Source organism: Micropterus dolomieu, linkage group LG22 (genome assembly GCF_021292245.1).
Source record: "Micropterus dolomieu isolate WLL.071019.BEF.003 ecotype Adirondacks linkage group LG22, ASM2129224v1, whole genome shotgun sequence".
Classification (NCBI taxonomy): Eukaryota; Metazoa; Chordata; class Actinopteri; order Centrarchiformes; family Centrarchidae; genus Micropterus; species Micropterus dolomieu.
This window is the reverse complement of record NC_060171.1, coordinates 24,165,108-24,178,542: the sequence shown is the minus strand read 5'-3', so window position 1 is coordinate 24,178,542 and position 13,435 is coordinate 24,165,108. Positions and strand designations below refer to the sequence as shown.

The window sequence follows — 13,435 nt, the reverse complement described above, 5'->3', positions numbered from 1 at the left end:
AAACAACTGAAATAATGCCCAGAAAACATACAGTATATACATAGATGAGCTTGCTTGCTTTGCTAATGTCACTTACACAAAGCTTACCTTTCTTTATGTTTTCTTTTTAAGTGGCAATAAATGTTTAACGTGGTCCCGGCCGTCTCCACACGGTTACACTTAAGAATTTACAGATTGCTGTGTGTTCTTCTGGACGCTTTTTACAGATTCATTCTTTATGGTTTAGGTAGCTAAATGTTATTGTTAAGATTTTGCTGACATATCCTCCTATTTCCAGACAGCCACAGCTTCTCCTGTCTCCACCATTCACTTTCTTGGAGTGCGTGAAGGGGGGCGGGGAGGAGTGACAACTGTTAACGGTCACAACGCATTTTTAATCAGCGTTATTGGTTGCATTTGAAGCAATAAGCTTTACATCCAATCAAAGTAAGGATGCTAACAAATAAATCGGACAATGTCAAGGCAAGTTATTGATATTCCCAAAGTTATGGTCTTGACTGGTCTTCAAATAAAATCCAGAGTCCTCTATGTGCGAGACCGAGACAAGACTGAGTACAAATGCGGTCGATTCCGAGACGAGACCAAGACCATTAAAAAGTGGTCTTGAGACGGGTCTTGGGTACTACAGCAGTACCTCAGAGTACTGTATGTGCTGGATCTGGGTTGTAGCTCTGGACATTGTTGATGGCTGATCTGCGTAGTGTTGTGCAGATTTCAGGAGCATTCGGGTTGGTTTGACAGACAGGGTTTGATATTTCATTTTTAGTCATGTTGGCAGCATGGCTCTAGGGACAGTTAGGCTAATGTTATTGTGAAGATGTTATTTATTAACCTTTATCCAAGTAAGGAAGCACTCACTGGTGACACTTGTTGCAGAAGACTCTCTACAATGATTTCAGTTCTCACCACAGAGGTTTATGTGCTGAATCATTGTTCTGGCTTCGAACCTCTTGTGATATTACATATTTGCATATAATGGTGCTAATACCCTTGTCTGTGCTTTTTTGGTTTGCTTTTCATACACATGGATAGTTTATCTGATTAGTTTATCGGATTAGTTTATTTTCTTAACTTTAAATTTACTTCATTTTATGTGTTGCTATTTTTCTCTTTCTCACCTCCTCTCCTTTCTTCTCCTCTCACCCTTAGAACCGGGTAAAATTGCATTACTTACTGTTGCCACAAACACCTCCTCCATCGCTCTGACTTGGACCCCACCTCCTGGTCAGGTGGCCAAGTACATGGTGCACTGGCTTAATGGCGGAGTGTCGATGGTCATATACACAAACAATACCACTGCTGTATTATCAGATCTGATTCCTGGTACCAGCTACGTAATCACAGTCACTGCCATTGCCGGAGGCAATCAGACAGGAGAGTCTTACACATTCACTTCAGTCACAAGTAAGCCACCCTTTCTGTATTTAACATCTTGTATTTAATTATGCACAATTGTAATAAAAGTCACTCAAGAGGTTTCTCCATTTACACATGGTGTTAGCTGTATGTTGATTTTATTCCCCTCATCTTGTGTTTTTCCTGCATGTGCAGAACCTGCTGTGGTTAGAAGCCTCACCATCATCAACATCACAACATCGTCTGTGTCTCTGGACTGGACTGAACCAGTGGGCAACGTTACCTCATACACAGTTCAGTGGATTGGAGGAGGAGTGGCCTTGAATGACACCACAAGTGAATCCTCCTTTACTGTCAACAATTTAATTCCTGGATTCCAGTACAACATTACAGTGGCTGCTGTTTCTGTAAATTCCTCAAACACAGGAGACAGTACCTTAATAAGTACCTTCACAAGTAGGTTCATACTTACTTATATTACGTGACTATAAGCAAAAGCTACGAGCAAACAAAAAAGAAAATAGACACTAAAATTAATTTAAAAATACAAAAACAAAATATTCATATCACCAACTATTGCTCCACTAGCTTCTCTAACTCATTGCTGCTTTTCTTTGTTTTATGTTACTGCAACCTAAATATCTTCTTGACTGTTGGTCAGGCAAAATAAGACCAGCCTCAGGTTTCCCAGATATTGTGATTATAATATGGACGATAAATCAGTTTCTTGGTTTTAAAAAATAAACTATCCCTGCCTTGACAAATAAAGTGAACCACGCAACATACTGCTCAGATTATTGATTACAAGATTATGTTTAACAGCTACAGTTTCACTAATTACAGTTGAGACAATGTCAATGTCCTTAACCCTAAGGGGTTAAATGTGTTTCGTTGTCTGTATTTGAACCTATTAAAACCTTATTGTTCAGGAATATATCAATTTTAAGTATTGCATATGGATTACTAATATATATTGATCATGTTGCGATATAAATTATTTAACTTTTAAAACCTTTTAAATGCCATTTCTAAATGTGACACATGAATTTATTTTGGTTTTTTTTTACGATGCAATGACAAGATAACCAAACCACCTTTTACTTCTTTATTGTACAGTCCCGGAAAAGCCTGGGAACATTACGATTACAGCACGAGGAACTAATAATCTGAGCATCAGCTGGACTTTGCCCAGAGGGAGGGTTGATAACTACGTGGTGAACATCTCAAATGGGGGATTGATTCCTTTGTACAGCAACATAACAGCAATGACCTCAGCCAGCTTTACTGGTTTAAATCCTGGGAGAATCTTTATCATCACAGTGACCTCTGTAGCTGGAAACTTCAGAGCCACTTCTGACCAGTCTTCATTTGCCACTTGTGAGTGCAACACTCAATACTGTTACTGTTTTCATGATTTTTTAGATAATGTGCAGCTCAGTTTAAGAGTCATACTTCTACTAATGTTTTGAAAGTAAATGTAATTTATTTAAATGGGTTCAAACCCTTGAACCCAATCAGACTTGAAAATGACAAAGTGCCTGTACCTGTTATTCATACCTCTCAGATCCCACACCTCCTGGTTCCATCATAATCAGTCAGAGGACAAACTCTTCGCTCTATATAAAGTGGGCGACTCCTGCTTTGATGGAGGGTGCTCCAAACATCAGCTACCATATCACCTACCAGAATGGTGGCGTATCACAAGATGCAGACACCATAGTCAATCAAACAGAGCTGTCTCTGCTTTCCTCTGGAACTTCCTACAATATAACTGTAGAAACAGTTGGACCCCAAAATTTAAGGAGCACGGTTGTCCCTTATTCTGCTACAACTCGTAAGTACAACAGGGAGAAACCAAAGTGTGCTGAAGTGTCTCCATTACTTGGAGTGATTTAATAAATTATTTTTGCAGTATTTGTAAAACAATCAATTGCTTTGTCTGGCCAGCTCTTAAGACCACTGTATATTACATAGCACAATATAAATGTGACTGAAATATCTTCTTATTTAATTATTTTAATTAACATTTCCCTTGTTTGTCATTTGTCTAGTGCCCAACCCTGTATTGAACCTTGTAGCCAGACCTAAATCCACCACCTCAGTAGAAGTCACTTGGTCATACCCTTATGACTTCAAGTCATATTACACATACTTGGTTCAAACATACAATTCTATGGGAGCACTGATTAACAACACAACAGTCAGCAATAACATCACTGATGTACCAAACCTGGAGCCAGGAACTAGATACAATTTCACTGTCACAACGATAGCAGCAACAGGAAATGGATCCACGGTGGAACAGACATTCAGTTACACAAGTAAGGCCTTGCATTTAAACACTGTCAAACTGCTGAAGCTTTAATGGATTATGTACTCTAAGTACTTTTTAAATATCCTATATACTCTAAATGATAAATGAAATGACAAAAATGTAAAATACCATGTTCTGTTCTGGTCTTTGGTCTTACATAACCCTCTGTGGTATTTGCTGCAGTGCCCAAAGCAGTGACCAACCTCACAGTGCAAGTTGTGAACACAACGTCCATCCAGCTGACGTGGCTCAGACAAAGTGATTATAAGTCTACCTACTCCTACCTGGTGTTAGCGCTCAAGGACACCATGAAGGTTCAGAATACTTCAGCGCTGACTGAGACTTACACCTTCTTCAACCTGACCCCTGGAGCATTGTACACTTTTAATGTATTTACAGTAGTAGGAGGAGTCACTTCCAGAGTGGACAACACATCAAGTTACACAAGTAGGTCTTAAAAATGTCTGAAATGCGTTTTTTATATATATATATATAAATAATATTGTCAGTAGCTAAAAAGATGATTTTACCTAATCAAAATTGCAATCAGTAGCACTATCCAAAGGACTACGAAAACTCAGTAATGTATTGATGATTATTTTAAAGGGGTGTGTCAGCAACTTAGTATTGCACTTTCATTAATTTGGGGGTCTTTTGAGAAACAGATGTAAAAGAAGAATGATCAGATTCCCAGCAGCAAAGGCTGACACATGGCTTTAAGTCCCTTGTAAGTGTCAATTTTTAAAAGCAATGTAGCCCACAGTTTCCATAATGCAATAAATATTAATGAAAACTGGGCCAAAGACACAAGAAACAGACTATGGGCAAACAAAATGAAGACATTTATTAACAACTAAAGAAAAATACTCAAACGGAAACACAAAGTATAAACAAAAAACTACTTAACCAAAAGAGAAGATACAGGTTTAACTATAAACAAAGAACTAGCAACTTTAACAAGAAAACACTTTCAACACCCTCCCTCCTCTGAGGGACTAAATGAGGCCACAGCGCCACATAACCATTTGACCAACGCCAGTACACCAACTGGCTCACAGACTGACTCTTCATGCCCTCTTACCCTCCGGGTACTGATGGGGAATTAGGAACAGCTGCATGTGTGAGAAAGGGGAAGGGCAGTACCTGGAGGAGGTCAGCAGAGAGAGAAAAACACAAGACAAAAAACAGGCCACATGGCAAGGCCATAACAGGCTTTGGTCAGAAGCGGTGTTTGAGCATGTTGTTGAGAGCGAGCTTTAGTATTTAGCAACAATTGTACCATGAATGTAACTATGATGGGTAAAAGTACAGATGGAGATAGTGACAGTATGTCATGGCAGGATGTAAATGAAAAAAGGAAAGGTAGGTGTGATAGTTGTGGAAGTTAAACCTATGGTTTGTAGTTGGGCAACATGTCCACAAAGTGAAGCCTACAATGATAAATGTGAGAAAGGAGGACAAACAAACTGAATGGAAAATGATGATAACATTCAAAAAAGAAGGGGGGCATTTTCACCCACTAAAACTAATGAAACAATTAAGAAAGAAATGTTTAAGATCAAGTTTGCCTAATATTTAGGAGGCTTCTGGTCTTTGCTACAAACCAACTGCAAAGAGATAGGTTTATCAGAGCAGAAACACTGAATGGTGAAAGAATCACTGTTTATACCCCTGGGAATGTAGCAAAGCTTAGAGGTGTTATTTATGATATACCTTTGGCGATGACAATGGAGGAGATAATTCAAGAAGTGAAATGAGGAAAGGTGGTGAAAGCCACAAGACTACAAACACAAAGAAAAGGGGTGAAAACTGATAGCCTGTCAGGCCAAAGAGAGTAAGAATGGGTTATCTGAGTAATGATGCAAGAGAGTTTATCCCAGCACCACTTTGATGTTTCAAGTGTCAAAAAATGGGACACACGAAAAGGAAATTGTTAAGGAAAACAAAGATGTGCTAGATGTGGAGGTGAATATGAATATGGAAAAAAGTCAGGATACAGAAGTAAAATGCTGCAATTGTGGCAGTGAACATAGTGCTGCTTTTGGAGGATGCCTTGTTCAAAGGCAAGCTAGAGAATTACAGAAATATAAAGTAGTAGTAGTAAATAGAGCAAAAGAGTTAGATAATAGAAGAGTAATAGATGTTTCATCTCCGATGCCAAGTCAGAGGCAAACAGAAACAAATCTATGGACAAAGGAGATGAATGAAGATACACTGATTGTGGGTAAAACCAACTTTGTTGCTTTCATCTGTAAGACTGTGAATGTGGCAATACAGCAAAAGAAAAAATGTGATAAAATCAAGACAATTGTAGAGGCAGCTATAGAGATACTGGGGATTAAAGAAGTTACAGCTGGACTGATACATGAGATCTTGAACCAGTCCAATTATGATGGATGGTTTCAGGGTGATTAGCATAATTATGGTATTTCATATCCTCCACTGGAATGCCAGAAGTTTAATTGCTAATGGACAAGAGCTCAAGAAGGTTGTAATTGATCTGAAAGTAAGACCTGATGTTATGTGTGTACAAGAAACTTGGTTAAGACCACACTTGGATTTTGTCCTACCAGGTTACAGCTCGGTTAGATGTCACAGAATTGGAAAACAAGGTGGAGGAAGTGTAAGATTTATTAAGGATATTTTAGAATATAGAAAAAGTAGTACATTTTTACAATCCAAATTATCAATGCAAGCATTCTATGAGATCTCAGAAAGTGTTGATAGAAGAGATATATGTGGTGGAGACTTTAATGCTCAGAATACTCTGTGGGGAAGTGAGGAGAGATCACTTTCTTGCCTTAATGATGTAAGAGGTACCTGGGTTAATGTTACAAGAAAATCAGTTTCATGTATAGATCTTACTTTAGTCTCTGGAAATATGAGTAATTTATGTGAATTAAATGTAAAGATATATTGTGAGCCAGGTTCAGGTGTGAAGAAGTTTCAGAGACTGATGAAGACTTAACATAGCATGGTTTATTGAGCCCGGCTGAGGAGATACAGTGCCAGCAAACATGTGAACACATCAAATGCCAACACCAAATCTAAGGGTTTTGTCTTCCCCCTTGTGCCTGTAGGTTTCCCTATTAGGTCATCTTTAGTTGGTCTTAAACCTAGAACAACTAATCTATCTGATGTTTAGACTCCAATGCTTCGTCATATTGGAATCTATTCTATCCATGAGTTGTACTCTAATCTGTGGAGTCAGTGAGTCAGTTCTTGTAAACACTCTTGTAAGACTCAACCTTGTAAGATTCCTCAGAACACGGATATATGCTAGCATGACGCCTACTGTCTCTACCTTATCAGTCCTAACAAGGACAGTTGCATGTGAGAAATAACTAGAGCTGGAAGGTCAGTGAACACTTGAAGGGTCAGCTAATGTCTCTAAGCTAGACCCGTCTTACTTTTCCCTGTTACACCAATTAAGACACCTAATAATATTCTTTAACAATATGTATGTTCAGGAGGCTTATGTAATAGTAAGATGGTGTTTTACTAAAGCTGACTTTGGAAAAATTCAGAGAACTTTGTAGTGAGCATACTGAAAGAATATCGATGGAGGGTGATGTAATATTAATCTGATTGATTATCAAAGAAAGAGAGCTATGGGAGCATTTAGACAAAATACACAAACAACAGGAAAATTATATTTTAAGAACAAATTGTGATGTAACAAAGAAAAAAGATAATTATGGACTGGCTCTTGACACAGACTTTTCATTACATGAGTTAAAAATGGTCCTAGAGGGAAGTGGATATACAGCTCCAGGACAAGGTCAACTATGTTACGCTTTGTTTTGACAATTACCATGGAAACAAGGGAGTGATGCAAAGCTGTCTTTATTTTTCTTAAATCTTCAGTTTTGTTTTGTTTTTATGTATTTATTTATTTATGGTTTTATTTTAATGTAGTAACCTAGTGTAATGAAGTCATAGACTGTATATAAGAAGTGGACGTAGTCATCGTGACGCCTCGAGTTTTGGCCGGTAGGGAACAACCACCAACCAGCTGTTTTCTAGTGAACAACAGTCTTAAAACTAAATATAAAATGAACAAAATGAAATGAGAAAATGAACAGTCGACTCCTAATAAGCTTTTTCAACGGCGCTGGTTAAATTTACACAGTGCAGTGGGTACGAATCACTCTAGCCTTGTTGACAGGTCATCATGGTAATTGCTAGTCATAGATAATGCTGCCCTGAAGCATACTCTGTTTTATGGTCGATTTTCCTCTAAATGGGACCATAATTTACTAAATGAACATCATGTTGTATTGAAGTAGACTTGAAACTAGCGATTGAGACCATAAACTTATTATGAAAGTGTTTACTGAGGTAATAAATCAGCTGAGAAGTAGGGTCATTTTACCATTATTTCTAATGGAACCGGACTTCTTTTTGCAACCAGAAGAGTTGCCCCCTGCTGGCCGTTCGATAGAATGCAGGTTTAAGGGACTTCGCGGTCGCATCAGTTCTCTGACTGGAAGCTTCCTGCTTCAATGAAGTACGTAAAGCCTTGATATTATACACTCCGGTACAGAAGGTGGCAGTATGCACCTAAACGAGTTGATTGCGATCCACCATGAACTCCAGAGAAGATGAAGAAGGCCATAACAGATTATCTAATGTATACTACTTTTTTTTACAGAGCCTGATGTAGTTTCTGGCATCGTAGCCATAGGAAGCACATCTAACATGTCAGTGAGCTGGAATAATGCATCTGGGCAGGTGGCCTCATACGATGTTCTGCTGTACAAAAACAACTCGTTGGAAAGAAACTACACAAATCTGAGCAACACTACCGTAAACAAACTGTTTCAGGGCCTGAAACCAGGAGTGCTTTACTGTGTGGCCGTGGTCACCAATAGTGGACCTTACAGAAACAGTTCACGTGTTTGCAATGCAACCTGTGAGTTACATCGACATCAAGCCTTATAAACCTGTGCATACTCAATATACAATTTACATGTACTGCATGTATTTAGGAAATATTTTGAGCACTAATGAAATGGTATTCCTTCTCCTGTTCAGTTCCCAACCCTCCTGGTCCCATCATGGTGGCATCTCAGACTGTGGAGTCCATCAACTTTACCTGGCCCTTTCCAGAGGACATGGACTATAATCAGTACAACTTCACTGTGTCCAGCTTTAGGGGCTTGTTTTCAACTAAAAACAACTGGTTCCTGCTGGCCAATCTTCAGTCTGGAAGCTACTACAACATATCTGTTGTTACAGTAGGCGTGTGGAACTATGAGAGCACAGAAGTGATAGCAGAAAACTATACCAGTGAGTGTGATTAACATGATCAGACCAGGGCTGTGGATGTGATGTTTGAGTATTCTTATTTGTTTACCGGTAGACTTAATTTTCTCTGGTATGGGTTATCATTGCATTATTACTATTTTTGCAATATACTGTGATAGTGATAGGTTACAGATATTTTGTATATGTTTGCAAGCAACAGTATCTGCAAAATAATTATAAGGCTTTGTAAAAAAAAAAAAAAGAAAAAAAGAAAGAAAACTGTTAAATATATAAAAATATATATTTAAATACAATTTTTCAATTAGATTCTGACAGATTCTGATGTTGATAGTGATATTATTTAGCTCCTTTATGAACCACATTGGTGAGTTTTATCATATCAAGGCCATTTAGAAGCACCAAGTGACTATTTAACACAGCATATTGACTTCCAAATCGTTATATGTAAACCACAGACCCTATTTATACTATATTGCCCAAATCTGACAAAGGAAAACACTTACCTGCTCCATCTGTCTCCCTTTCTCAGGACCGTATCCTGTAACCATGCTGACACAGGCAGGAATCACCACAAATGCAGTGACCTTGATGTGGGAGCAGCAGGAGAGCAAATCTTACTATTCATATGTGGTGCAGGTCTCCAACAGCTCCTTTAGCTCATCTAAAGCAGTCTTGAACACCTCAATCACGATCACTGGACTTCTCTCTGGTAGCAACTACAGCTTCACTGTCACAACTCAGACAGCAGATGGCACTCAGGCAGCTCCTGTGACAGTATGGTACTTTACACGTATGTAAAATACTGTCTTTACATCTGGGAAGTAGCTAAATGAACCCCAAGCTAAATGAGAAAAATAACTACAGTATATACCAACTACATGTGTTTAGTATATGTAGCCTTTGTACTGAGGTCAGTGCTGCTCATGTGATAGACTGTCATAATATGAAAGAAGATTATGTGATTTGTGTTGAATCATAAGAAACTTTCTTTACTCTGTTTGTAGGGCCATATAGTACTAGCTGGTCCAAGGTGGAAACCTTAAACTCAACTGCTATACATCTGGTTTGGATGAAACCGCTGGATTACAAGAATGGATACACATATAGGGTTACGACTACAGGCTGTGGCTCCAAAAACATAACCGTCGCAGAAGAAGACACACTGATCTCAGAGCTCACCCCTGGGACCAACTGCACCTTCTGTGTTTATGTCAGGGCAGCGGATGGCACCGAAGGGCAGGCAAACTGCACCTCTCAGTACACTCGTAAGACACTTACTGTCATTCCTGTTTATTTATTTCAAATTGTCAGTGTTGCTGAGCTTTAATCCTTCCTCCCCACACATTAACAGAGCCTGGGACAGTGCAACCCAGGATCTCCAGCCAGGGTTCCAATAGTTCAATCCTGGTGTCATGGACCAAACCTCCTGGGAAGGTGGAGTATTATAATGTTTATCTAAACGGGACGTCCACAGCTTTAGTGCTGAACTCTACCAGTACCTCCTGGCTGTTTGGGAACCTGGCCGCTGGAATACTTTACTCTGTCGTGGTAACCACATTTAGTGGACCCTTCAATGCATCATCTGCATCAATTACTAATGCAACTTGTAAGTATCAAGGTGTTAGATTTTAAAAATCTTTTTAGAATTTTTTTTTTTTCCACTGCCTTTATTTATTATAATTGGGTTTACATGTCTCACAATGTGGTGCTGCAGTTGTAAGCATAGCTGATGTTTAAACCTTGATGGTCGCCATCATGCAGAAGGACAATAATACAAGAAAAAAAAATTATGTCAACTGTTGATTGTGTTACGCCCCAACCTTTGGTGGCAACATGGGGCGAACAACACCCCAACACTGACCCAAACTTAACACATATAAACACTTTTAAAACAACCAAATCAAGGGAATTTATTAACATAACAAGAAGATAAATTAAGAACACCAAAAACACAAGAAGATAGCACAAAAATGCCCCAGCTGAGAGGCAGCAAGTCCAGCAGTCCCAAATCAAGAAGCCTCCTTTCTGACGCTTGCACAGGAGCTTTTAAAGACCGCCTTCCAAGGCCAGGTGGCCCTCGATCAGCAATCAGCTGAAGTACTTAAGAGGCAGAACTAGGGCAGAAAAGGAACATAGAGAAAGCACAGAGAAACACATACAGCTGTAACAGTTGGTAAAAGAAATATTTGACTGTATGGTTATATTTCATCTGTTGAGGACTGCACTACATGGCTGCTGACAGACCTTGCATTGACAATCTGTGTTGTAGAAAAATCAAACAAACAGGAAGACATGGATGTAGTCAACAGGATCATGTGACTGTGATGTCTTTTTATGAATGAGTAAGGTTGCTCTTCACCATCAGCCAAATCTTAAATCTCACATGTCAGAACTTCCTCTATTAAAAAGCTTCTCCAAATAATTAAAGGCAATGAAGTTTACCTGTCTCAAGCAAAATTTAAATGTCTGCAAGTTGATACTATATCGTAGTGAAGTGGTAGTGAGGGCAACTAAAAAGTCATGGTATGCTTCGGAAAATGGTTCACAGTAATGTAAAATTGTTATGTTTTATACGTAATAGAAACCAGGCAACACTCTCAGCATGGCCCATTGTACATTCATATTTTAGTGAGCTATGAAGAAGTTTTAGAATGATGTCACTCTGCTTGTTGACATTCATTTTGTGCTATTCCTCCCCTCTAAGTCCCTAACGCTCCTGGGCCAGTTGAGGTCCTGACGAAAACAACCAGCTCCATCACCATCAGGTGGAGGGACGCTCCTCTGATGACTGGTGCATCATTCTTCTACCAGCTGACTTACACAACCCAACAGGGAAGGGAAAACATCTCCACCACCACCACCACCAATTATACCTTTGCCCCACTGCCTTCTGGGACTTCTTACAACATCTCCGTGGCAACAGTGGGTGTCTTGGGTTTTCAGAGTGGGAAGGTTCAGATCCCCATGGTCACCACAAGTAAGGATTTTATTTCTGTACTCAATGTGCAAGCTCAAGCACTTTCCTATTTCAGCTTTACTGTCTGGTAACTTTTATATCTCTCGAATCTCTTTCAAACTTTCAGGACCGTTCAGTGTGCGGTCTGTTAATGCTACTACAGAAGAGAAGAACATCATAGTCATGTGGAAAGAACCTGACGAATACAAGGAAAGCTATCGTTACAATTTGACCTGGCAAAGCTCAGATGGGTCCATTAATAGTAACATAACTAATATAACCGAGTATAATATCAGGGACCTGGTACCTGGCAGTCCCTATATCATTAATGTCATCACACAGACCTCTGATGGAACACAGAGTGCTCCAAATTTGACTAGCTGCTGTACAGGTATGGTCATAACAGATCATTTTATTTCATATAGACTTGCAATCAGATATTTCGAAATGATTCCCTCATTCAACTGTGCATGCATGGAAATTGTAAAAGCTTATTTTAGTTTAGTAATTTCAGGTTGTCTAATAATGATTTAGTAATTGTTTCTTGTTTTCTATCTATTGATTTTTCTATTGATCAAAAAATTAATCCCTGCTGCAGTTAAACTAACCTAGGTTAATGACAGCTGGTCACAAATGTTTAAGTAATGAAATGGAAGTCTGTCACAATATTTGATATAGCTGATATTTCTGGTCAGTATTCCAAAGATTTTGATCACCTGCAGACACTGAAAAAACATGTTTTTCCTGACATTCATTCTGTTTGATGCTGCAGATGCAAGCCCCGTGGAAACCGTTCAATGTACTGGTCCGAACACAACAAACGCAGAACTCATCCTGTCCTGGAACAGGCCCAAGGGCCGATACTCTGACTTCCAGGTCACTGCAATAAAGGATGGCAAGATCATCAACACATCATCATCATCCTGTTGTAATCAGACTTTTTCAAACCTCCGTCACCATACTGAGTACAATCTGACTGTGGTGACTCAGAGCTGTGGAAGATCCAGCACCCCTTTGTCTTATCTCTGCAGTACAGGCATCACAAGTAGGACATTGTGTTTTGTGAACACTGTAATTAAATAACTGTGAATGTAAACCATTGATTATACGTCCAAACATATTTAAATACAAGTTTCTAAAAGTGTTTGAGAAACATGTAGCAAGGTGTTATATGCGGTTGCTAATGAGAACCTATCAATGCTCAAAGATGTCCGATCATTTCAGATGCTCATTCCATTTAATTCAAATACTGTATCTGTGGTCAGTTTCCTTGATTGATCTGTAGCTGACAGTATTTCTGGTTCAAGTACAACAGATTGCCTTGTGTTGTTTAGCATAGATAATAGTATTATTGGGGAAAAACATCAATATAGAAACGGATATATTTGCATCATTGCATTCTTTTTGCAGTATTTGAGGACAAAACTTCTCAATCAAATCTTTTCTCTTTCATATTTTTTCACAGTTCCACCCATTCCAGATAACTTTGAGTCATTGGTGAGAGTGAGTGAAAAGGTATACAACAGGTTCTCTCTTAA

General features: G+C 38.9%; 1 protein-coding gene across 1 annotated transcript in view; it reads left to right on the top strand.

The window, feature by feature from the left end:
* The window catches only part of LOC123961626 (receptor-type tyrosine-protein phosphatase beta-like), a 36,452-nt gene that overhangs the window by 21,706 nt on the left and 1,311 nt on the right, over window positions 1-13,435 (top strand). The window contains exons 4-18 of the mRNA XM_046037144.1: window positions 1,150-1,404; window positions 1,552-1,812; window positions 2,473-2,733; window positions 2,921-3,190; window positions 3,408-3,677; window positions 3,854-4,117; window positions 8,325-8,585; window positions 8,708-8,962; window positions 9,471-9,731; window positions 9,946-10,206; window positions 10,293-10,547; window positions 11,646-11,918; window positions 12,025-12,288; window positions 12,670-12,942; window positions 13,363-13,412. Of these exons, the coding sequence (XP_045893100.1) occupies window positions 1,150-1,404; window positions 1,552-1,812; window positions 2,473-2,733; window positions 2,921-3,190; window positions 3,408-3,677; window positions 3,854-4,117; window positions 8,325-8,585; window positions 8,708-8,962; window positions 9,471-9,731; window positions 9,946-10,206; window positions 10,293-10,547; window positions 11,646-11,918; window positions 12,025-12,288; window positions 12,670-12,942; window positions 13,363-13,412 (3,734 nt within the window). The remainder of the gene's footprint in view (window positions 1-1,149; window positions 1,405-1,551; window positions 1,813-2,472; window positions 2,734-2,920; window positions 3,191-3,407; window positions 3,678-3,853; window positions 4,118-8,324; window positions 8,586-8,707; window positions 8,963-9,470; window positions 9,732-9,945; window positions 10,207-10,292; window positions 10,548-11,645; window positions 11,919-12,024; window positions 12,289-12,669; window positions 12,943-13,362; window positions 13,413-13,435) is intronic.